Consider the following 27,442-nt stretch of genomic DNA (forward strand, 5'->3'; position numbering starts at 1 on the left):
GGTGCGGCTCAAGATCCCGCACCCCATCTACTCATCGCCAAGGGCGTCCCCCTGCGGTGACTGCAATGGCTCCGCCACAGCCCGCCCCTTCGGCCCGGCCCCGGCGTGGAGCCCACCACAGGAAGCAGACACCACCTGTCTCGCAGCCGCCCAGAACCTGTGAAAGGCTTCAAAGTGCTCTTGAGACGGGCGACCCAGGGACAACGAAACCCGCTGCTCTGGAGCTGGTAAGCAGATCTCCATCTTTTTGTTACCTTTTGCATTTAATTGCACTGCATGCCCAAGTGGCTGCAGTACTCAAGAGCTCAGCAAGAGCGGTTTCCTTGTTCCCTGGGTCAGGTATCCGGTGTGCATGGCCGTCATCACGACCACCGTCCACCACTCTATTTGGCAGGTTTGGCGCTCCAGCGGCGGTCTCCCGCCCCTGAGCGGCCAGCTGTGGCACAAATCCGCCCCCGATGTGACAGTCTCCACGGGTCATGAGGACAGGCCTCTTCCTCCCCTTTGCCAGGCTGTTCCAGGGGTGGTCACAAGGAGCCAGGTAAGTGCTTCAATGTCTTTAGACTCAGCACGGCCACGACGTGGCGTGGCACCTCGAGCTCCACCCTGCCACGAGGCCCCACCTGCCGGTACGTCTGATGATGCTGTCCCTTTGGTCCCCCTTGCACGCATGGCTTGCGCTTTCCAATCCGTCGTGAGGGCTGGTTTGGACCGTCCGACTCAGCTGCGCGATTCACTTCACCGGGCATCCGCCCAGGTTCAGCAGTGTCCACTTCACCTTGGTGAAAGACGAAAACGCTGCTACCTTGCGCAGAGATCGCTACCCTCCAACCGAAGGGTGCGATAGAACCTGTCCCTCCAGCCGAGATGAAGAAGGGGTTTTTCAGCTCCTACTTCATCGTACCGAAAAAAGGCGGTGGGTTGAGGCCAATCTTGGACCTATGAGTTCTGAACTAGGCTTTACACAGACTCCCGTTCAAGATGCTGATGCAAAAACACATTCTGGTGAGCATCCGGCATCAAGATTGGTTTGCGGCGGTAGACCCGAAGTCAGGCATATCAGTACAAAGTCCTCCCTTTCGGCCTGTCCCTGTCTCCTCGCGTCTTTACGTAGGTCGCAGAGGCTGCCCTTGCCCTGTTAAGGGAGGTGGGCATTCGCTTTCTCAACTATTTTGACGACTGGCTAATCCTAGCTCATTCTCGAGACATGTTGTGCGCACACAGGGACCTGGTGCTCTCACACCTCAGTCGACTAGGGCTTCGGGTCAACTAGGAAAAGAGCAAGCTCCTCCCGGTTCAGAGCATCTCTTTTCTTGGTTTGGAGTTGGACTCAGTCTCCTTGATGGCGCACCATACGAACGAGCGCGCCCAGTCGGTGCTGGCCTGTTTGAAGGCATTCAAACAGAAAATAGCGGTTCCACTGAAACTTTTTCAGAGGCTCCTGGGGCATATGGCATCCTCGGCGGTGGCCACACCGCTCGGGTTGATGCATATGAGGCTGCTTCAGCACTGGCTCCAGACTCGAGTCCCGAGATGGGCATGGCACCACGGGACACGTCGCGTGGCCCTAGGACGGGATGTGGAAGACCTAAGTGGCCTGCCACCAGCAGTGGTAGACACGATCACTCAGGCCAGGGCTCCCTCTATGAGGCAGCTTTATGCCCTGAAGTGGCATTTATTCACGAGTTGGTGTTCTTCCCGAGGTGAAGACACCCAGAGATGCACAGTCGGATCAGTGCTTTCCTTCCTGCAGGAGAGGCTGGTGCGGCAGCTGTCCCCCTCCACCTTGAAGGTCTATGTGGCCACCATAGCGGCACACCACGACGCAGTGGATGGTAAGTCCTTAAGGAAGCACAACCTGATCATCAGGTTCCTGAGAGGAGCCCGGAGGCTGAATCCTCCTAGGCCACACCTATTTCCCTCATGGGATCTCTCCGTGGTTCTCCTGGGCTTTCGGAAAGCCCCATTTGAGCCGCTAGAGTCAGTCGAGCTGAAAGCCCTCTCTTTAAAGATGGCCCTCCTGATTGCACTTACCTCCATAAAGAGGGTTGGGGACCTGCAGGCGTCCTCTGTCAGCGATACCTGCCTGGAGTTCAGTCCGGTAGACTCTCACGTGATCCTGAGACCCCGGCCGGGCTATGTGCCCAAGGTTCCCATGACCCCCTTCAGGGATCAGGTGGTGAGCCTGCATGTGCTTCCCCGGGAGGAGGCAGACTCAGCCCTGTCATTGCTGTGTCTGGTTTTGTCCTGTGTTTTGTCAGGTATGAACAGGTAAGTTTGGTAATACGGAACAGCTGGCCGGGTGTATCGCTTGCATATAGCGCCTTTCCCCTCCGTGAGGCAAAGACGTGCACTTCTTCTCCCATGCGAGTTCACGAACTGTGAACCCTGGATGTCTTTCCTCCCTAGCCCTGTGGCTCATGAATTCAACAGAGGAATTCGAAGCCGGACCCACAACGGGTACTAATATGCCCTGTACTGGGGTAGCTGCTCCACAGGTTCCGGTTACTACGGTAACACCCTGTGAAGTCTTTTCCGCAGTACAGTCTCCCTGTCAGCAGACCCACATCTCCCTTGGACAGAGCTCTCTCTGCACCCGGTCGCTGTGTTTGTAGAGCTCCTCCCCTTCAAGGCAGGACCTACCACCGCGCCTCTTCCATGTGCAGCTGGTAAGCCCACGTGACGTATTGCCACATGTTACCTCCTTGTCGGGCAGGATGTGGTCTCTGCGGGGTCTTTTCCCCCTGAAAGAATAGGAAAGGGAAAGAACACCTTCCCCGATGCGTATAATAGCGTTAGATGGCCTCAGCCGAATCTAATACTCTGGAGAGAAACATAGAGAGAAAAGGCCGCGGCTGGCACGGCCTGCTCCCATACTAGTTACGTCACTTCCCCCCCTCTGGGATGTCTGGAACTACATGAAGTCTTGTGGGGCGTTGGGGGAGGTTACGTGCAGACTGATGCACCTGCTATTAAGCACGCAGCAGCTTGCTTGCACCTGCATCGGCAGTTCACGTAACACAGTCCAACTGTTGTGCCATTTTTCTATAGGGACCCCTAGTGTCACTACATCGACACAACATCGAGTGAGTGACAGAAGGGGAACATCTCGGTTACTGTTGTATCCTCCGTTCCCTGATGGAGGGAATGAGACATTGTGTCCCTCTTGCCACAAGGCTGTACTATCCGCTGAAATGTCCGGGACCTTTTCTCGGCTCCTCAGTACAAAACCTGAATGAGTGGTTGCGAGCCAGCTCCTTTTATACCCATATGTCCGGGGGAGTGGCATGCAAATTCCACTCGCCAATTCTCATTGGCCTTTTTTTCAAAGATTAGAGGTGTTTGGGGCTCCCAAGAGTGACCCCTAGTGTCACTACATTGACACAACGTCTCGTTCCCTCCATCAGGGAACGGAGGTTACAACAGTAACCGAGACGTCTTTAGATGTGATTTAAAGGAGGAGAAAGTGGTGAGTTCCCAAAGGGGTTGTGGGAGAGCATTCCAAAGTCGAGGAGCAATAGTCATAAATGACCTGCCAACCTGAACTTCGGGAGAAACAGGAATTTTTCCCCAGTAGACCATAGAGTGCGAGTGGGAATATAAGGGCGAAGCAACTCAGTGATGTACTGAGGAGCAAGTGTGTGAAGAGCCTTGAAAGTTATCTACAATATCTTGCGATATGCAATTGGTAGCCAGTGGAGCTGTTGCAGAATGGGAGTGATGTGTGCAGACTTTTTACTAGAAGCAAGAACTCTAGCTGCAGAATTTTGGATGTATTGTAGGTGATTTAGGGTCTTAGTGGGTAAACCAAAGAAAAGTGAATTACAACAATCCAATGTAGAGGAAATGAATGCATGGACTAGTGTTTCTGCATCGTCCGTTTTGAGTACTTGGTGGAGACTGGTAATATTGCGTTAATGAAAAAATTACATCTTTTAATGTTTAAGGTTTTATGCATAACTGAACAGCTTTTTGTACCCTTCTTTGAAAAAATCACATATTAATGCCTGATCTCAGTTATAATTTTCTTTAGAGCCAAGTAAATTAAGTAGAAACAGTGTTATAGGCCTAAATGATAATTTGAAACGACTTGCTATTAGATGCTAAATCTTATTCGTGTGACATATATTTTGAAGTTAATTAAGGTGAATGAACTGATACATTTGTGTATGTCTAACGAAGGTTTTCAAGGTGTGCTGACATAAAATTTACCACAAGCTGAATTTACTTAAAAAGCGTGATGCAAAATTGCTACGTAAATATCTTAAGTTAATTCAACACATAATTTTTTCAGTGCACTGGTCAGTCAAACAGATAGCCCCGCCCCAAACACATGTCATCGGCTGTGCCAATGTTTTGACTGTGCCACGGAGCAATCGCGTTTACTATTTTCAGTGGAATCAACCTACCAATAGCTTATAGTTATCTCTATATTTTAAACTGAAGCAGGAGAATGTATTCTAACATATATATATATATACAGTGTATGTTAGATACTGTATATGTACAGAACTATTGATTGACAGGAAAAATCTAGGGGCCAATAGCCCAAAGATTAAGCGTAACTAACCACTAATGTAGTTAAATTCTAACAAGTGTCATAGGAAACTCACCATTAAGTGTCTATAGAATAATAATAAAAATACTGATAATAATAATATTTGTCTTCATTATCATATTAATAATTCCTCATTTGTAGCACCCCACATCCACTGAATATATTCAGTGCTCTAACAAGCAGCAAAATAACCCTGTACATAGGCAAGTTAATTTATTGATATTAGGTAAAATGGGTGTAATGTAGTATCTTTTAGGAAATTCTGCATCGCCTCTGGAATGGATCTAATGCCCCTGGTCTATTGCACTGCTTGAGGTTTGTGCTTTGGGAAACCTAGCCCAGATTCTAACAAAATGCTGCTTTTATGTTAATTGTCACTTTTGCAGCTTGTGTAGGACTAAGTTCCTTTTTAAGAAACAGCTCAAAGTTTTCTCAACAGATTAAACCCTCCCCTTTTTGAGCAGTCATAAAAGTGTCCTGAAACCTTTAGATTTCATTCCACTCCTGACCCAAGATGGATCTGCAAATCTCTACAGTATTTCTTCTCATTTTTCTCACTGGAGGTAGAAAAAAAATCGAATGTGTAGGTTTATTAATGTATTATGTTGTACACATGGACAGATTAATGAATGTCTTTTTTTTCATTGAAGGACACACTCTCAACTGTTACAATTGCCAGCCTGGCATGATGGGTTCGTGTTTGGATAAAGAGGTGATATGTTCCAATGACTAATCCAAATGTGTTATAAGAAAAGTTGAACAATGCATTGGTAAGTCCAGTCATAATTTACTGAAAGTGATACCACTGGAGTGAACATTTTTATTTGTTGATCTCTTCACACAACTGTGAATCAGCTTCTGTTTTATTTTCTAAATGATTCACAGAGAAAATCAGAAACTGTTTTTATATCTTATTAAATATGGGGTTTGTGTCTTTTTTTATATATAGATAAGGTGCTTGTCACAAGCAAGGGGTGTGCTGGAACATGTGAACCAGGGACCAAGTGCTGTGACACTGATCTTTGCAATGGCACAGGTTTTGTCTTTAGTTGACCATGTGCTAATTTATATTTATTCATTTAGCAGACACTTTTCTCCAAAGTAACTTAAATAACTAAAATACAAGTGATTGATCATAAAGAGTTTATATTATTAGCAGTGCAGTAGTTGTGTTAGTAAAAAAAAACATGTTTTGTCTTGATTAAATGGAATCTATAAGGGAAGTTTCCTCCTCCCGATGCCTCTGACCTCCTACATCCTGCTTCATTGAGTTCAGCAGCACTTCAGATTGTACAAATGCAATGAAGAGGGTCTTACATGTTACATGTTATTTTATTTGAATTGCTATACCTTTCTAAATAAAGCTTGTCTTGTTACTAATCTTTAGTATCTTGATTTGAGTAACTGAAAAATACATAATTCATCACCATTTTATAATGAATCATTATGATCAGATGAAAAAATAATAATATGTTAATTAATAACTTTTTTAGTTATTATTAGCTTGTGGGGCTATATGTGCAATATTGCCAGACATAAAGACATAATTCACATTTACTGATCTACTATAAAATCTACTAAATCAAAATAAGAAAGTAAACACTTAACTTGGAGTTACTTGCTATAATAAAAAGGTTTTCATTTAATTTAATTTTTATTACTATTAAAACTTTTGGAAATCTGTATCCCTCACAGAATCTCAGATACATTTTTATGTTAACCATGTCTATCATTTGGAAAACTGATTGTCCCGTTAATGGGCCTACAAATCTCTCCCTCTCTCTCTCTCTCTCTCACTCGCACACACACACACACACACACACACACACACACACACACACACACACACACACACACACACACACACACACACACACAAGCACCAACACACACACTGTCTTAAACTCTTATTTAAAAAACATTTACACATTCTAAAGATTGTAAACTGTGGGTGGAATTTACAGATGGTTTTACAAGTGCTAGAAAGCCCATTAGAGCATTTTTAGGCATAATTCTCCAGCTACAAAAAGCACTGATCATTTGAGTTCAATGTTTTATGCCTGTATGATATAGTCATTTATTCTTTAACCTAATTGTGCTAATGATATCATCATAAAATGGTCAGCTCCAGAGAGCGTGGGTAGGAGAAACCAAATGTCAAACAAATAACGAGCCAACAACTTCAGGAGATAAGGTTGAAGTTCAGTGTTAGTTTTGCATCTTTGGACCTGCCAGCTCCAGTTTCAGTTCTCTTTAATGTGGATTATACATGCTGGTGTAAATGTAAGTTGAGTTACTTTTAAAGCGCAATTTCCCACGTTATTATCAAAAAACCCAATCTGGATATAATTTTCTGCCTTATTGAATGCACCTGAGCCCAAATCGTTAGAGATCGCTCTTATTTGACAAGCATTCATTATAAAAAATTTTTTTGTATGTGTATCTGTCGGCTTTTCATTTCTGGAACAACAAACAGTACACAATTATGTTATTTATATGTATTTTTTACACTGTCTTTAATTTAATGTTTTGCACTGTACAATGCATAAACTAGACAAACTTAGTGCGACAAATTTGGCTAAACAAGCAATGAAGCGACTGATGAAACAGCATGCAGGAACAAATGTATTGAAACAGGTATGAAGAAACAGCAGCTAGCGTTATACAGGGCCACACCACTCCTGCAATGGTGAATTTATTATGAATATACTTAAAAACACAAAATTGGGCTTTGCGCTCTCACGAAAATTGGATAAGACATTGCGCACTGCCGTAGAGCGTTGCGCTACGCTTTGAGCTGCACAGAACTCTGTCGAAAACAGAGCCCTAACATGTTTAGTAAGTCATTTGAGTTAGTTTTCATCTATCATCTATATAAAAAATGAGTAGGAAGATACCCTCTTATGTTTCACTGTTGTTTCACTGTGTCCAGAGGTGGGTGGTAATGCGCTACATTTACTCTGTTACATTTACTTGAGTAACATTTTGGAAAACAACAATTTTTACTTTTAGAAGTGGGTACTTTTTACTCTCACTCAAGTAAATTTCTAATGAATTTTTTTTAACTTATTTACAGTGGGCGGCGTTCCTGTCGTTACATTACTGGGTTTAATTTTAGTTCATGTGTAATTTATTGAGAGATTACTGAATGGGACTTTTACAACAGCAGAAGTTCACACAGCTGCGTGCTGTCACAGACTGTCACTCCAGTCGAGTCCATCACTGCTGCAGCATCAAGCTCTTCAAAGTGAAACACTTTCTTCACTCTGCACAATGAAAAAAAAAATAGTTTAGTCATGCAATGCCTTCATTTAACAGGACAAGTGGATATTTCAAGATTAAAATTGAAGCTCCAATTTAAGGCAGCACATCGAGGTAAGTTGTGACTCTAATGCAATATGATGGTCATTTTCAGGGTGATTCTGTAACTGGGCTCTTATGACAGTTTTTATGTGTACATTTTTAAATCAGTGCAGCAATATATCAGTGCGCTATGTCCCACGTCTTGCATTTCATGAGCAGTATTTACGCATTTACCCTGCGCCCTCGCAGGGATACTTGAAACTATCGCAGCTACTTCGGGCTGATTAACTCTATAAATCCATGTAAACATCCAAGTTAAGTGTAAATAAATGCCTTTTGCTCTGCCATTCTCGTGATTGACAACTGGAGCACGAACAGACAGCATTTCTGCATGTGCAAAGCAAAGGGCGCGCATGAGAGATGTGCGCTGCAGGTGCGAGGCAATTGTATGGTGAAGAGAGTGGCTGTGTCTGAAATCATTCACTCATTCACTATTTCCTATATAGTGAATGGCAGTGAGTGCACAATATCTCAGCAGTGAGTGAACGAAATGAGTGAGTGAATTCAGATGCTGACGTATACACCGAGCGTCGGAGTTCAGGCGCTGTCGCAGAAACAACGTCACATATGAACTTTTAAAATACTTGGGCCTACTTGTTATTCTTATTAAATAATATATTAATATTCGGAGGGTCACGTGATGCCATGCAAGAAGCAGACATGTGAGTGATGAGCTCTGCGCACTTTGCTATATTTTTTATTATTTTCATGTTACAATCTGGTGAAATTTGATACACCCAGTTACACATTTGCTCTCTGAGGCAAAACATGGCAAAGAAGTCAAAATCCTCGGGCTCTGGAGACATTAAAAGACACTTACATGTTCAGGATGAAAGCTACGACAGGCCTACAGACTGGGGACTCGATTTGGATGGCGTGGCGGGAGAAGAGATCCAGCGTCAGTTGTCCAACATATCGGTGATGCTGACAAAGGTTCTTGCTGACTTGGAGGATCTCGCTGTAATACGTAGATCGATTATGGCAATGGAAATAAAATTCTCTGAGTTAGTTACAAGAGTGACTGATGTTGAGAGACGAATCGATTGTCTGAAGTCTTCGGAGAGGGAATTAACTGCTAATCTGCCCGCGACCAAAGTTGATTTGGAACATCTCCTTGAAAAGCTTGAAGATCTTGAGAATAGAAGCCGCAGGAATAATGTTCGAATTGTTGGAATTCCTGAGCAAGAGGAGGGCAGAGATATGGTGAAATTCCTAGACGAGCTTTTCCCGAGTCTGCTTGACATAACAGGCCACAAGCTGGAAATCCCGAAAAGAGTCCCGGCTCGCAGATCTGCTGAGGGAGACAGGCCCCAATTGATTCTGGCCAAATTCATCCGATAAAGATCTTGTGTTGCGCCAGGCGAGGAGCAAAGGGAAGCTTTCTCGGAAGAACCATAATATTTTCTTGTTCCCGGACTTTGCGAGTTCGACAAGAGAGAAACACGATCGGTTCAAGGAATGTTAGAAACTCTTACATCAGCGAAAGATCACTTTTGTTCTGATGTTTCCGGCCAAACTGAGAATAGAAACGGAGGACGGTCGCAAAGTATTTACATGTCCTAATCAGGCAATGTCTTTTATAGAATCAATGGGTGAGTAAACCATTGGGTGTTTCTCATGTGAGTGGGTCGACTCGCTGTACTTTGGCTTTTGAGGAAGCTGGGCGTCATTTTGGTTTCTTTTTTCTTTTGCATTGGCTCCACCGAGCAGCTGGAGTTTGTTTTGTGAATAACACTTTTCCTTAAAGAAACTTTTGCATTGATTGAAGATTAATTTTGCATTGAAGATCCTGGCAAGTTTGAGAGTGGACACTATGGATGACAGCAAAATATCTACGTGCTCACATAAAGGATGTCTTTTATAAAGTTGACGGATTGAGTCTTGAGTAAGTCATGGTATATACTATTATGCGGCCTCCGAGTGAATTGACTCGACCATCCGGGGAACCGGGATACTGGTTTTGTTTCTTTTTGTATTGGTTCCGCCTAGCGGCTGGAGCTTGTTCTTTTGAATAACACTCCTTTGGAAGAGCTGTGAATTAATCTGTTCATTCTTCGTGCTTATTCCTCCTGCTGGCTGGAGTTTGTTTTGTTGAGTATTTTTATGGGACACTGGAATGATTACGTCATCCGCTGGACTCATAAAAGCTGGCTCACTGAACATTCGTTTGTCTGTCCGAGGATTCTGAACAGTTTTATATCAGCTGGAATTTGTTTTGTGGAAGATCACACCTTTGAGACAGTTCTGTGAATGAATATACACGTTCTTTGTGTTCATTCTTCCTGTTGGCTGGGGTTATTTTACAAAGTATTTTCTGTTATGTAATTTTGCCTCACAAGTCACAAATTTGTGAGGCAAAATTGAGCAATCCGATGGCAAAGTTGTCGTGAGGGCTCGTGAGCGTTCATGGACCTTTTGAGTTTAGAGGGATTGTCACCGGTTGGCACTGTCGTGCGCGGGGTTAATGCACACGTTTTTCTTTTTTCTGTTTGTTTTGTTCGGGGAGAAGTTTGGGGTTGGATTGTTGCAGTAATGGGGAATGTGGTCTGTATAATTTTGTTTTTGACACACAATTTATTTTTTCTACTATATCAAAATGTCAAATGTTAATATGAGTGGATTTTCTCTCTCCACATGGAATGTGAATGGGTTGGGGCACTCCATAAAAAGAAGGAAGGTTATTACTTTTCTTAAATGTAAGATATATGATATTGTGTTTCTTCAAGAAACACATCTCTCCCCGCAGGAAGCTGAAAAATGTGGGAAGATATGGGGTGGACATGTTTTCTTTAGTGCTGGCTCAAGTAAGAGCAAGGGAGTCATTATATTGATTAATAAATATTTACAATTCAAATGTCTCAAACAGACTAAAGATAAATTAGGGAGAGTCATTATTGTTTTAGCTGAAATTCAGGGGCAAAGTTTGATTTTGGCTAATATTTACGCACCTAACGCTGATGATCAGGGCTTTTTTATAGATCTTGAAGGGATGTTGCAAGCTGCTGGCACCCCTCATGATATAATTTTGGGAGGAGACTTTAATCTTTTGATGGACTCAGTCCTTGATCATAGTGAAGCAAAAGTGTGTAAGCCCGCTAGAGCAACATTGACGCTTCACAGGATGTGTAAAAATCTTGGTCTTACAGATATTTGGAGACTTTTGAACCCATCTGGTAGGGACTATACATTTTTTTCATCAGTCCATAAGATTTATTCTAGAATAGATTTTTTTTTTTTTATATCCAAATCCCACATTTCATCTGTTGTTGATTGCTCAGTTGGAAATATCTTAGTCTCAGATCATACCCTGTTGAGTTTAGAGATGTTGCCATATATAGAGAAAAATAAATCATATAGTTGGCACCTTAATGTGTCCCTTTTGCAAAATCCTGATTTCCAACAAATGCTAAAGGCTGAAATCATTGTCTGTATGGAGACCAACTGGTCCTCAGTATCCTCTGTGGGCATGGCTTGGGAGGCACTTAAGGCGGTTCTTAGGGGTCGGATCATACAGTATGCCTCATTCACCAAAAAATCCAAAGCACAAGAACTTGTGGAAGGATATATTAAAAGTGTAGAGGCAGAGCTGAAGCACCGAATATCATCTGATGGCCTCAGAGAATTGACCTGATTGAAATATAGGTATAATACTATTTTGTCACGGAAAGTGGAGTTTAGGTTATTCAGGGCAAGACAGTCATACTTTGAGTCGGGGGACAAAGCAAGTAAACTTTTGGCTAGATATATAAAGCAGAAAGAGTCTTTTTTTCTGCCATTCCCTCACTGAAATCTGCTGGTGGTGAAATTTACCTCGGCCATTGATATTAATAATGCTCTTAAAGAATTCTACTTTGATCTTTATAGTTCCACATCTTCGTCTACTGATGAGGATATTAGGAACTTTGTGGAACCATTAGATCTTCCTAAACTGACAACTGAGCATATGAGTTCTCTTGATTCTGAAATAAACTTTGAGGAGCTTGATGAGGTAATTAAGGCCTTGCCTACAGGCAAGGCTCCAGGGCCTTACGGCTTTGCCGCTGAGTTTTTCAAATCTTATGCTACAGAACTGGCTCCACTTTTGTTAGAAGTTTATACGGAATCATTAAAGAATGGAAAGCTTCCGCCAACCATGACACAAGCCCGGATCAGTCTGATTCTTAAAAAGGACAAAGATCCAAGCAAGTTTTGATTCTGGTTAATCAATTAAGTAAAGTTATGACATCACTTATACATATAGATCAGGTGGGGTTTATTCGGGGCTGTAGCTCTTTTGATAACATTAGGCGTCTCATCAATATCATGTGGTTAATAGCGAATGATCAGACTCCGGTCGCTGCCATCTCCCTTGACGCCGAAAAAGGCATTTGATATGGTAGAATGGGATTATAGTTTTAAGATTTTGGAAATGTATGGGTTCAGGAATACTTTTATTGGTTGGATTAAGCTACTGTATAGACACCCTGTAGCGGCGGTACAAACAAACTGATTAATTTCAGATTTTTTTACTCTAGATAGGGGCACCCGGCAGGGTTGCCCTCTTTCCCCATTATTGTTCTGTCTTGCCCTGGAACCATTAGCAGCCGCGATAAGAAAGGAGGATGATTTTCATGGGGTGATTTTGGAAGGTGTAGCGCATAAGCTTCTGCTTTACGCAGATGATATTTTATTATTTGTCTCTGAACCTACTAGATCTATGCCTTGCCTCCACAGAATTATTAATTCCTTTTCCAAGTTCTCAGGTTACAAAGTCAATTGGTCTAAATCCAAAGCTTTGGCTTTGACAGCGTACTGTCCAGTAACGGCTTTTCAGCCAGGCGTCTTCCAGTGGCCCAAACAGGGAATTAAGTATTTGGGAATTTTATTCCCAGCAAATTTGTCTGATTTAATCAGAGTTAATTTTGATCCCTTAATAAAGAGGTTTTCGAATGATGTGGACAGGTGGGCTTCATTACATTTATCGATGATTGGGGAGGTTAATGTTATTAAAATAAATTAAAATAAATTGTATTCCAAAATTACCTGCTAAAGTCTCTCCCTGTAGATGTCCCCCTCTCTTATTTCAAGCAATTTGATAGCATAGCGAAGTCTTTTATTTGGAATGGTAAGCATCCCAGGTTAAATTTCAATAAGTTACATAGGCCAATTGACAATGGTGGGTTTGGCCTACCCAAGATTTTGTTTTATTATTATGCATTTGTCTTAGACATTTGGCTCACTGGTCACTTCCACCTGAGAGAGCCCCTCTCTGGTTTTGTATTGAAAAGGAAGTTCTTGCCCCTATCTTGCCACTGCAAAGCCTTTCGATCAAACTAGCCGGAGAAGTTAAGTCGCACCTCATTATTTTGCATTTGCACTCGATATGGACAAAAGTGTCCAGAGTGTTTAATTCGGATATTTATTTAAACGTAGCCTTGAGCATATGGTTGAACCCTAAACTATGTATTAATAAGTCCCCTTTCTGTTGGTCAGATTGGATTGTGAGTGGGAGTTAATGCACTCGGTGACCTATATGAGGGTGAAGTATATATACTCTGGGAGTGGTGATTGCTGCTTTTGGGAAGAAATGTTCGGGGGGAAAAGTTGTGATTTCATGTGGTTTGATTCTGCATTTTCTGTCTATTTGACTTGCTGCATGGAATCAATAAAAATGGTTAATAACAAAAAAAATGTAAAAAAATACAATAAATATTCATACTGTTGTCATTTGAATATATATGTTAAGAGTAAAGAGTAAACACATTTTATCAAATGTACATTATTGTATTTATTTGTTATACTTTAGTATCTTTAAACTCCAGTACAAGTGTTTATGGGTGCATCGTGCCCTCATCCGACCATAAACAGCACCAAATTATCATAACCTACATGTTATAACCAAATATTTAAATTATCCACAGAATTATCATTTCCACTGTGTGCAGTCTTCTGAGTTAAAATAAACTCACCTTAATGAATTATTTAGTAAATAAAGAATTCTTCAGCTTAATGGCAAAATTCTGTATAAATATAAATATATTTTAAAATGTATCTGTACGTTTTTCCTCTCTATATGTTATTGTTACTTTAATCAAGTAATGATTTGTCTAAAAGTAATTTAATACATTCAGCATGAAATAAAACATGCAGGAGTGAAGGAAGCAGTAAACTCCCAGCTCATATGTCTTCTCCACGGTGGATTATGGGCAATTAACCGCAGTCAAATATACGTTGAATGTACACTCAAAATTAAAGTGCATTATGGGTAAGAATGAGTGAACAAAAATAGGGAACGAGTGGCTCACTCAGAATTCAGATACTCCTACAAAATGGCAGACACCCGAAATAGTGCACCATTTAGTGGATAGGGGGCAGTTTCAGACAGGGGTGGGTGCCCAACTCAGGCTGCATACTCTGCATTTAGAGAGCACCGGTACTGCTGTACAGAACTAATGATCTAAATACTTATGACACTGAAAACTGTAACTACACTGAAATAAGGATCCACACAGTATTTTAAAAGCTATGAAATAGCAAAAGTAGGCATTAATAAAACGTGATCTTGCTTTGGTTTATATTTCCGCATTATATATAATGTCCTTGTGGGACATTTTCACGTTTTCACCGTAATAATTACTAGAAAGGTTTCCAAACCTCTCTTCTTATTGACAAATTCAACCAGATCTGACAAGAGCCCTTAAAGGGATAGTTCACCCAAAAATGAAAATTCTCTTATCATTTAGAAATGGATTTAACTACTGGAGTCTTATGGATTACTTTTATGCTGCCTTTATGTGCTTTTTGGAGCATCACAATTTTGGCACTCATTCACTTGCACTGTATGGACCTACAGAGCTAAAATATTCTTCTAAAAATCTTTATTTGTGTACACATATGGAATGATATGAGGGTGAGTAAATGATGAGAGAATTTTCATTTTTGGGTGAACTATCCCCTTAAAGTGATAGCTCAGCCATAATTTCATATTCTGACATAATTTCCCAACCCTCATGTTGTTCCAAACCCGTGTGACATTCTGCAAAAGATGTTAGACAGAATGTTAGAGACTGACAGTCTCATTTACCATTCACTTTCAAAATATGGAGGAAGAAAAACACTTTCACTGAAAATAAATAGTGACTCAGACAAACATCCTGTCTAATATCTCCTTATTGTGTTGCATGGAAGAAAGAAAGTCACACGGGTTTAGATCAACATGATGGTGAATGATGACAGTATTTCCATTAATAATAATAATAATAATAATACAAATAATTCTGTAATGCATGTTAAATGTATATTATGTAATGGGATATAGGGGAGTTAACGTCTATTATGTCATTTGTGAAAGTAACAAGTTACTTACTACTTGAGTGCTCTTTTAATTGGATACTTTCTTACTCTTACTCAAGTAATTATTTATGTTAGTACTTTTACTTCTGCTTGAGTAGGCTAATATTTTTTTTATTTTATTTTTTAAGTAATTGTACTTTTACTTGAGTACAGTTTTGGCTACTCTACCCACCTCTGACTGTGTCTAACCTACAGCTTTGTCCTGCTTGTAATTTTCTCCTTTTAATGAATTGCTTATGAATGTTGTAGCTTTGTTCATTTGTAAATAGCATCGTATAAACTTGTCTGCTAAATGAATTCTATGAATTATAATTGTCAAACCTGTTCCACATTAAGTTCGGCTATGGTAAATTTAGCAATTACCTTTTCCAACTAAATTATGAACATAATAAAAAATAAATAATTCAATAAATTATTTCAAATCTTTTGATATATTCATTAAACATATTTTATTAAATAAGATATTAAAAAATGAGGGCCCTAAAAGTAAAATTAAACTACATGAAAGACTCTAATATGGTCACATATTTTGGAAGATAGACACTTTGTCACTTTGTTGCTTCTCAAGCAAGGTTATACATTTTCCCCAGTGACAAACCAACCAGTTTGGACAGCTTTTCTCTTCCTCAGTTGTCATATAAATGTAATCACTTGTAATTCAGGATTACATCACTTCCGTTTTTTACATCAAAATTCAAGAGAAAAGTTGCTCTCAGGTGAATCACATTTGATTCAATCAACAGCATTTGTAGCATAATGTTGATTACCACAAAAAATGTTTGACTCATCCCTCCTTTTCTTAAAAAAAAAAAAAAGCTAATATCAAGGTTACAGTGAGGCACTTACAGTGGAAGTGAATGGGGCCAATGACTGGAGAATTTAAAGGCAGAAATGTGAATTTATAATTTTATAACAGCACTTACATGAATTCTTCTGTTAAAACTTGTGTATTATTTGAGCTGTAAAGTTGTTTAAATTGTCGTTGGTACGATCGTTTTAGGGTTTACGGCATTACATTGACTCGTCATTTACACAGAAAATGTTAGTAAGTGATTTTATCACACTAAAATCATGTTAATATACATTTTGTTTATTTCTTGTGGCTAAACTTTTGAAACAGTCAGTATTTTACTGATTGGCCTCATTCACTTCCATTGTAAGTGCCTCAGGAGTCAAAATTATTTTTTGTGGTAATCAGCATTTTGCCACAAATGCTGTCAATTGAGCTTAATTTGTATTGAACCCGAAATATTCCTTAAATACAAAACTGAGTCTTCCATCTCTATTATTCATCAGACGTTTGATTTGCACATAAAAATTACCTTTCCCTGAATGACTCATGTATGTAAATTTGTGGTATTTTTATAGTTGAATGTAAAAGGCTAGACATGTTTTTTCCTTGATTAATATCTAACCATTTACATATGGGGGACATGTTTTTTTTCCTTATATGCAAACTTCTCATAGAGGCCCCTGTCAATCAGAAATATACTTTCCTGTGTGATGAATGAGTTCCACCTGTGTGCCACACTGGTCTCATGTTCCAGTGAGGGGCGGCAGGAGTATTTGAGGAAAGGAGAGAGCAGCAGATGAGAGAGAGACGCACAAAACTGTCTGTCTGTGTGTCAGTGTCGTTAGTGTAATGCTGAAAAGCAGCATAAAGAGTCACATTAAAGAGTCTTACGGTCCCAGCTTCCTCCTTGCCCATCTTGTGAACTTTATTACCATAATGTTGCCTAAAATGATTATTAAAATCAAATAATAATTTTAACATCCTTTTTTTTTTTTTTTTTTTTTGGTTATCATATACACTGTAAAAAATATATATATATTTTGAGTACTTAATATTAAGTTGTTAAATAGATTTATATAGTTTTTATTACAAATAGAGCACAAATAAACCATTGCCTTTAATGATAAAAACAAATAAGACAAATCACTATTAAAAGAAAAAAACAACCACGCACACACAGTTTCTTTGATAAAAAATACTGTTTTTTTAATTGCTTTGTTATTATTTTCACAAGTAAGTGCTTCATTTTAAAACTCTTAGTACAAAACTCAAAACTGATCACATTTGTAACAAAGCTTGTCATTCTTTCAAAATCTGCACTTATGCTTTTATTACTGCTGAACATGTTTTCTTTCCACATAATCATTGTTTCAAAACACAATATTGTAAAATGTAATGAGAACATTTGGTTTGATCCCCAAAACTCAACAGTATGATTTTCTTTTAATTTAGTATTTTTAACAATTCATTAATTCAATAGCAAACAATTCAAGATACATGTTTCAAATCCCCTTTGGTGCTGAATAAAAGGAGTTACTCTACTGTAATAGTGGACATTACACTGACATTATCTAACCAAATGGACAAAATCCATAATAATGCCTAACATATTTAACCAACAAGTAAAATATATGATCAAAGAAAACATCAGAAGTCATTTATGTAAAAAAAACAACAAAAAAAACACAGTTCTCCTTACATACTGTATGTACTGTATATGGTAACCAATTGTGATTACCAGGTGAAATAAATTATTAATAATTTGGGATTATTTTGTTTGGTTTATCCTGACTGAAAGCTCTTACAGCAATTACTGTAACTGATACCCTATCAACAACACAATAATCAGATCAGTTGAACTAGATCAGAATGATTCATTGATTAACCATTAAAATCAGCTGGATTAATGAAAAACAAATGTATTAAACTGAACGAGAACAGATGCAATCAAAGAGTTTAAAGAGTTTAACTATAAAGACAAGCCTAATAATAATTAAATAAATTCAAAGTAGCCTAATATTAATAACTTTCAGAGAACAATTTCGTTACTATATTGGGTTGCCACTTGATCTGAAATAAAAGCAGCTGAGAAACACTGGACTACAGGACATTTACAAACATTAAGACAACTGTGTTTAAATTATAGTCAATTAGGGGAAGTATTTGATCATAATATTAATTCAAAGTCATCTGAATCTTTAAATATAAATTAAATATAAATGATATTTACTTTTTTTTTATAAAGTCCTGTTTTTTAACATTACATAAAATAAAATAAAAACATCTGCTTGAATGTGATTGTAATTTTAAATTCATTTCTTAGAGAGTTTATAGTTGAGTCTATGTGAGATTTATTCATTTCTTAATTTATTTCATTTCACGATATATCATAAAAAATTATTAAAGTCAAATGCAGTCAGCACTGTCTTGGTAATGAGTGATTTTAGATTCATTTAAATCCTGTTTAATTCAACATAAGCAATTTCTTTGGGTATCAAATCTGTCTGTGATGAACACACTGAAAAATATGTGAACCACACCTGTAAAACCAATAACAGGAGCTTCTGGAGTGAATCACAGGAAACATCCAATGCTCTAGAAAAAGTGGATAATAATAAAAATAAATAGTTAAACAGTTTTGTAATCCTTGTGTTGCAACTCCTGCTACTACTTTTTAATGAACAGTTTCGTCATTAAACCCTCCCCCTTTTTAATCAGTTATAAAAGGGCCCTGAAACATTGTGATTTCATTCCACTGCTGACCAAAGATGGATCTGCAAATCCCGATTGTGCTTCTTTCAATTTTACTCACTGGAGGTAAAAATATAAAGTATTAATGTATTATGTATTGCACATAAAGATGTCAATGAATGTCATTCTCTCTCTCTTTCTCATCAAAGGACTCTCTCTCAAATGTTATAAGTGTGAATCTGATCCAGAGACTGGTTTATGTGACAGAACAACAGAAACATGTCCCAGTGGAATTACCCAGTGTCTGACTGAAACAGTGGAACTATCCATTGGTAAGTCCATTCATAATTTACTGAAAGTGATAGAGAGGAAATTCATATAACTGTCAATCAGCATCTGTTTAATTTTTTACATTATTCTTACTCAAGCTTAGCATGTTTTCTGGAATAACTCATTTGTATTTTATGATAAATGGCTTGTGTCCTAGTTATAGGTAACTCCAAGTTGACTCAAACATATAAAGGATGTGCAGACAAATGTGTTCCTGGAACCGTTCAAAACACAACTGAAGAAACAGTTTCTACCAAGTGCTGTGCCACTGATCTTTGCAATGGCTCAGGTATTGTCTTTATTTGACCATGTGCTAATTTGCATTGTTTAGCAAACACATTTCTTATGCAACTTATAAATGAGGACATAATATGAACAAAAGTGTAAGTGTAGAACTACAGATAAAAGGGGTAGATTTTTTTTAAAAGTAATAGAAAGTGCCTTCATGTAAATATGGTTATGAATTAGTCGAGTGCTCACAGTGTATTGTAATGAACTTCGCTGATCAAGGTTTGAAGCTTGTTTAGGGACAGTGACTGTACTGATGGCTTTACAAAGAGGTACAGAGGTGTTTAAATACTTCCGGAATAGGGCAGAATTAGTGTAAAATCCACACAAACTTTTAATCATGTGAATCTTAAACAATAACTATCTTATGTACATCATATACGTTTTGTTTTGATTAGATGGAATCTATAAGGGAAGTTTCCTGCTTCTCTTGTTGCCTCTGTTCTTCTACATCCTCTTTTATTGAGTTCAACAGCACTTCACATTCTACAGCTGCAGCGAAGAGGATTTGACATGTTACAGGTTAACACCGCCACATCATAATGTCACATTTATTTAATGAATTACTATGCCGTACTGAATAGCTTGTTTGTTGTTTATCTTTGCTATTTCTGTATGTTAGGAACTTAATTATGAATGCATCATTATTATGACCAGTGAAAAAGTATGGTACAAGAAAAACAATCTTCACAGATACTGATCTATTTTTACATTTACTAAGATTTACAAAATCTGTATTTCCTGAAAAAGATTCAGTTTTACTGTATACACTTTACTGTGGGGTTTCATAAAGACAGTACTAAACTGCTGAAATTAAAGATTTACATGCACACATATAATTTTAAACATGTCATTTTCTGTAACTACTATTAAAGTGACTTCTGGAAATCTGTATCTTACAATGACACTGTGTGAGAGAATATTTCTGTGTGAAATGTGTCTTTCATTTGGAAAACTTATCCACAAATCATGAAAATGTGCTTTAACCATTCAAAGATCTGAAATCCTTAGAAACAACAGGACCATAAGTGTTTACATTTACATTTAAGACAATAACGAGACATTTATTTAAGAGACACTTACAAGAACTAGTCCGGTTTTTTGTGTGAAATCATTTGTGCTTCTTAGCAACACACACACACACACACACACACACACACACAGCACACTAATGTCAAGGTTGTCTACTTATTTCTGCTGTGCCGATGTTTCATTTCTGTGATGTCTGAGCGCTCCTTTTTAAATTTTTTGTAATTTGTAACAATAAGAGAAAATAATGCATTATACAGTTTGAAACAGTTTAAATAGTTTTTGTTTTACAATTTGCGCTATGGTACTATAATCGCAAGTATGTGGTAAAACCTCACAACTCTTAGTACAAACTCCAAACTCATCACAATTGTAACGCAGCCAGTCTTTCATTCAAAACCATTGTGCATTCATTTGGATTGTAAACATCTCACACAACCATTGATTCAAAATATAAATTTCTCGTGAAATGTCATGAGAACATATGGTTTAATCACCAAAACACAACATAATGATATCTTTTCAGTTTAGTCGTTTTAACTACCAGTGAATCCAATAACAAACAATGCAAGGTACATGTTTCAAATCACCCTTAGAAGTGCTGAAAATAATATGCTACAGTACTGTAAAAGACAGATTACACAGTTTTCACATTAGGCAATACACTTACCTTACCCAGCATTTCCAGAATCTATAATTTCCATAATATCTATCCAATGTGTAATCAAGCTGTGATCAATTAAGACATCCTCTACAATAATTTGGGCAAATTGTGTTTTTCAGATATAACTGTAACATAGGTATACTCTCTATAATCAAATGTACACAGTTAAATAAAACAATTTAACTAAATGAAAAAACATTTAGCACACATTACATTCATTTGGATCAAGCCTGTCTTGAGCATTTGGTCATAGATTCTCGTCCACATCACAAAGAATGTCATCATTGTTCATGCACCTTGGGAAAAACCTTTTGGCATGGCGAATCCATGCTTGACATTGGTCTACACTGATGTCATCACATGCCTCATCCATGGCCTGAAGGAGGGTGGCAAACTCAAGGGGTTGGCGATCATAGACCTTCCACCTCCATGCTGAAAATAATTCCTCAATGTGGTTGAGGAAAGGAGAGTATGGGGGCAGGTAGAGGGTCATGAATCGGGGATGGGCCTGAAACCATGCTTGAACCACCTCTGCATGGAGATGTTTCCTCCACGTTGTCCAGGCACTTGGACAGTGGCCCGTTGGCCTAAGAGGTTCCGTCCACGGCAATGAGTTCTGGTCAGGTTAAAGCAGCTTCATCAACAAAAATGTACTTGTGATGGTTCACATCAGCATCAAGCACCATCACCCTCTAAAAAAGATTTTGGTTAGTTCTTTTTACAGTGTAGTTCCAATATACACATGAAGTAGGCAATGCATCAAATAGTAACAGTAATACAGTATATAGTGCTGTACCTGAACATACTCGGCCCGCAGTTGTTTCACCCGGTCATTATTTCTCTCAAAAGGCACCAGGTAAATGTGTTTCACTGATACCTGGTGCCTCTTCAAAAGGCTGGCTACTGTTGGTAGGCTGATGGATGCCATTGGCAAAGGTGTCATTGTTCTCCTCAACTGCCTGATTTAATTCTGACAGCCGTATATCATTCCTGGCCCTCACCATTCCACACTGCCCACTCCTGCTAGTCGGTCAGCACACGGTCACGGCCACTACTATGGGGTTTTCTGTCAATTCTAAGCATAGAACAGAGTATACTGTCAATAGATCATACTGTAAGAATATTGTAACAAGTTTTATGAATTTACATGCATTACAATTTACTAAAAATGTAATGGTAAAGCATAGTATATATCCTCCAGACTTACCGGTTTTCTTGGCGAAAGGTTCGGATGATAGAATTGACAGTTGATCTTTTTAGACTTGGATCAACTAATCTGGCAGCCTCTGCCATAGTAAGGCCTCGGTTCACCACATGATCAACGATGATGGCCCGGACTTCATTAGAGACAACAGTTCTGTCTCCCTCTCTCTGACGATCAATCCTCCGACGGGCCCCATGCCCACCTCTCTGACCTCTATGTTGGTGCCCATGCCCACCTCTCTGACCTCTCTGTTGGTGCCCATGCCCACCTCTCTGACAGATCCCTTGTCCACGAGCTCTTCCTATTCCTTGCTGTCTATCCTGCTCCATGTTGAAAGAAATTGCCAGTGTTTACACCCCCCTTTTACTGTATATGGTGACCAATTGTGGTTACCACTATGTGAAATCAATTAGACAATTACTTCATATGAAAGGTATTTCTTTGATGACACACAGATGTGGTGTGGTGAAAAAGTTACTGTGGTTTAACCACATACTTGCGATAATAGTACCAAAGCGATCAACAAAAACTGTAAACCCTCCCCTTTTTGAGCAGTCATAAAAGTGTCCTGAAACCTTGAGATTTCATTCCAATCCTGACCAAAGACTGATCTGCAAATCACTAACGTACAACTGGAGAAAATTTTTTTATTTGTTGATATCTTCACACAACTATAAATCTGTTTTTTGGTTAATTTTCTAAATGGTATTCTGAGGAAATGTCTTCTGTAAGCTTAACATGTTTTGTTTCTCTCATAAAAATTGGGATTGTGCCTTATTTTTATAGGTAAGTTGTCTACAGTTAAAAAAAAAAAAAGGAAGGCTAGTTGAAATGATTTTTTGTGGTAATCAACATTATGCCACAAATGCTGATGATTGAACTTAACTTGTATTGAACCCGGAATATTTCTTTAATAATAGTATAAGTGCATCAATACCAGAATTTAAGTGTAGATCAGGAAAATGCAGTGCTAGCGCAGATGTGTAAACACACAGTAGAAAAAAACAGTAAAACAGTGAAACAGTTCAAATAAGAATGTTTTGAATAATAATAAAAAGAGTGCCTTCATACTGTATAGCTGGTTATAAATTAGTATGAGGTGTGACTTCAGCCATTGTTAAGAAAACTGTGAAACATCCAGTTGGAGCTTAACACTGAGGACAGTGACCGCTAAAGCTTTCCTACATGTCAGATTTGTAAATCTTTTTAAATACTTCAGTCATGTGCTACAGGACATATGATGCATTGTGTGTGCGTGTGTGTGTTTTTTTTTTTTTTTAAAGCAAAATCTGCCTAAAATTGTAATGTCCTAAATTTTTATATATCTATAGATATTATTAATTTTTTGTGTTTTTCTTGATCAGATGGAATCTACAAGGGAAGTTTCCTCCTTCTCTTGTTGCCTCTGTTCTCCTACTTCCTCTTTCACTGAGTTCAACAGCACTTCACATTCTACTAATGCAGTGAAGATCACATATTACCACCACATATCAACAGAAAGCAACAGTAGCAACAATATTTTTTATTGCAATGCCTTATTAAATAGAGCTTGTTTGTTGCTTTTCTTTGCTAAAATGATGTAACTCAACTAAAACTATTTTGATAATAAAAAAAATACTGCACCATCACCATAAAAAATATGGTAAAAGAAATGTTTGTTGTAGGGAGAAATGTATTTTTTTTTTGTTTGTTTGTTTGTTTTTTTTTGCCTTAAATTAATGCCAGTGTAATATAATAATGTTATAACTTCTAGCCTAAATAATAAACAAATGAAAACATTAACAAATTGCTCAATTAGACATAAATGTGTCACCACAGTCTGTGAGAAAGGTATGGTTCCATTTTGATACACAAGAAGAGTAATGCCCAAACTTTTATTGAAAAAATATGCTATTGGCAATCGCTGCATAACATAATCCATCACCTAAATGCTAATTGTTTAGGAATTGTTTTTTTGTTGTTGTTTTTTTAATGTTCACTTGATAAGAGCCTGGTTACTTCCTGAAAAATGCTGCATTTCTAACAAGGTAAGAGAAGTAAATTTAAGATATTGCATAATATCTATCCAATAAGTCGCTGTAAAAATTTTGCTGATATAATTTAAGTGTATTCTTTAAAATGGATGAAGAAAGGCTGCATTATTTGTTTTATGAGTGCAAAAATGGAGAATCTCTTTGGGAGGATCTGAACTCTTATTTTTCTCCCTTTAGACACTGTGAGTTAATATTATTAATGAAGGATATATTTTACTATTTCTAAAGTAATAATCATGCTGTTGTATATATACAGTATATATAGATATATAGACACACTGGCAGCAAAAAATTTGGAATAATGTACAGATTTTGCTTTTATGGAAAGAAATTGGTATTTTTTTCACCAAAGTGGCATTCAACTGATCAAAGTGTATAGTCAGGACATTAATAACATGAAAAATTACTAATACAAAAAAAAAAAAAAAAGTTCCGAACTTCTTAAACTTCTTCAAAGAGTTCTCATCAAAAAATCCTCCACGTGCAGCAATGACAGCTTTGCAGATCCTTCGCAATCTAGCTGTCAGTTTGTCCAGATACTCAGGTGACATTTCACCCCACGCTTCCTGTAGCACTTGCCATAGATGTGGCTGTCTTGTCGGGCACTTCTTATGCACCTTACAGTCTAGCTGATCCCACAAAAGCTCAGTGGGGTTAAGATCCATAACACTCTTTTCCACTTATCTGTTATGTAATGTCTGTGTTTCTTTGCCAACTCTAACCTTTTCTTTTTGTTTTTCTGTTTCAAAAGTGGCTTTTTCTTTGCAATTCTTCCCATAAGGCCTGCACCCCTGAGTCTTCTCTTTACTGTTGTGCATGAAACGTCATGGTTACTTGTGTAACCTCCATTCCCTGATGGAGGGAACGAGAGGTTGTGTCGATGTAGTGACACTAGGGGTCACTCTTGGGAGAAAATTGGCGAGTGGTATTTGCATGCCACTCCCCCGGACATACGGGTATAAAAGGAGCTGGTATGCAACCACTCATTCAGGTTTTATGCTGAGGAGCTGATATAAGGTCCGGCCATTACAGCGGGTAGTTCAGCATTGTGGTAGGAGGAACACAATGTCTCGTTCCCTCTATCAGGGAACAGAGGTTACACAAGTAACCATGACGTTCCCTATCTGTCACTCACTCGACGCTGTGTCGATGTAGTGACACTAGGGGTCCCTATACGAAACGCCACAATTGGCTGAACTGTGTTACGTGAACTGGAGGTGTGCGGTGGGCAGACTACTGTGTGCCTCATAGCCAGCACACCAGGTCAACACGTAACCTCCCCCAACATAGTTATGAGTGCCGAATGGCTCTTTGGGGACAAGTCGACTACCCAAGTGATAGAGACAAGCTTAACCCAGTCGTGGCCTCTTTTCCCCTTCTCTTTTTTCCACTCCCTAAAAAAATAAGTGGGATTATCCGACTGGGCCGCCAGGTCTAGTCGGGGGGTGTCCCTCCCAAGGGGAAGACACCGCGGAGACCACACCTCGCCCAAAGAGAGGGGGCGATATTTAAGTGGAAAAATACATCACATGGTCTTTCCAACCATGTGGGGAGTCTTCAAGGTAGATCCTACCCAACGGGGGAGGAGTTACTACAAACATGGAGACTGGGGCAGAGGGGCTCTGCCCAAGTAAGACGCAGTTTGCCAACAGGGAAACAAATTAGCGGAAGATATATATCGCCTGGGGTTAGCCTTACAGGGAACCGCCACATGTGGAGCACCTACTCCAGAACAGGACTCTTAGTTAGCATGTAAACTGGGCCGGCAGTGAGTCTCTCCGAAAACTCGACTGCCACAGGGCTCGGAGGAAGTCAACCAGGGAACAAAGCTTGTGAACACTACTGGGAATTAATGGCGCACGTCTTCAACTCAAAAGGAGGTGGAAGGCGCTATGTTCAAGCAATACACCCGGCTTGCTATCCCGGGCTTATCCGCTTGTATTGCGTGCCACTACCTGGGATGAAACCGGCTCCACCCGGAGGTTGTAGAACCTTGCAAAGGTTTTGGGTGTTGCCCAGCCTGCTGCTCTGCAAATGTCTGTTAGAGAGGCACCCCTGGCCAGGGCCCAGGAAGCCGCTACGCCCCTGGTAGAATGGGCTCGTAGCCCTACTGGGGGCGGCATGTCCTGGGCATGATATGCCATAGTTATGGCATCAATGAGCCAGTGGGCGATCCTCTGCTTGGAGACAGCGCTTCCTTTCCGCTGTGCACCAAAGCAAACAAAGAGCTGCTCAGAGATCCTAAAGCTCTGTGTGCGATCCAAATAGATGCGTAAAGCACGCACCGGACACAGCAACGACAGGGCTGGGTCTGCCTCCTCCTGGGGCAGCGCTTGCAGGTTCACCACCTGGTCCCTAAAAGGGGTCCCCAGTGCTGGCCGCGCTGGCCTCATACCCGTAATCCTTTCTTACGAAAGCTAGCCGCAACCGCAACATTGCCATGGTCATGTTCTCGCAATGAGAACATGAACCATCCACAAACGCTGCTTCCGTGTGGGTCGCGCCCAGACACGAAAGACGCAACCAGGAATAACACACAATTGGAAAGGCATCTTTAAAAAGACGTGTCATTAAAAAGACGTTCCGTGTGTGCCGCTCTTTTAGAGAAATATATACTCTTTTAGAGGAAAAAAGGTCCTGTATTTTGCACTATCTACCAGCAGATGGAAGCAGAGAGTCATTTAAAGCATTAATTACTGTTTTGTAGAAGAAAAACGAGACCATTTCAAATACTGAGATAAAGAAGAGAGATAACTGTTTAAATTCTGTGCATGCATCACATCATGTTAGTTCCCCTGTGCACTCAGTCAAAGGTTCACATTTCACTCTCTCTCTGTCTCTCTCTCTCTCTCTCTCTCAAACACACACACACACACACACACACATCCACTAATAACATGAAACACACACACACACACACACACATCCACTAATAACATGTAACACACACACACATACATCCACCAATAACATGTAACAAACACACATCCACTAATAACATGTAACACACACACATCTACTAATAACATGTAACACACACACACACACACACACACACACACACACATCCACTAATAACATGTAACACACACACATCCACTAATAACATGTAACACACACACACACACACACACACACACATCCACTAATAACATGT

The 27,442-nt window shown here is 39.4% G+C and overlaps 1 protein-coding gene across 6 annotated transcripts in view; it reads left to right on the plus strand.

Annotated features, from left to right (window-relative positions):
- Positions 1-27,442, plus strand: part of LOC127428673 (urinary protein 1-like) — a 226,678-nt gene that overhangs the window by 62,209 nt on the left and 137,027 nt on the right. For 2 of the 6 annotated variants that reach the window (XR_007895129.1, XR_007895130.1), the window contains exons 2-4: positions 18,947-19,069; positions 19,225-19,356; positions 19,754-20,373. The exons of 1 other annotated variant lie outside the window; for it this stretch is intronic. Coding sequence is in view for 3 of the 5 variants with exons in the window: in XM_051677180.1 (XP_051533140.1) it covers positions 18,815-18,863; positions 18,947-19,069; positions 19,225-19,356; positions 19,754-19,821 (372 nt within the window). In the remaining 2 variants the exon portion in view is untranslated. Of the gene's footprint in view, positions 1-18,809; positions 18,864-18,946; positions 19,070-19,224; positions 19,357-19,753; positions 20,389-27,442 lie in introns of those variants that run through there. 3 more of the 6 variants (XM_051677180.1, XM_051677181.1, XM_051677183.1) reach the window with 3 other exon arrangements.

This window comes from Myxocyprinus asiaticus, chromosome 38 (assembly GCF_019703515.2).
Source record: "Myxocyprinus asiaticus isolate MX2 ecotype Aquarium Trade chromosome 38, UBuf_Myxa_2, whole genome shotgun sequence".
Taxonomy (NCBI): domain Eukaryota; kingdom Metazoa; phylum Chordata; class Actinopteri; order Cypriniformes; family Catostomidae; genus Myxocyprinus; species Myxocyprinus asiaticus.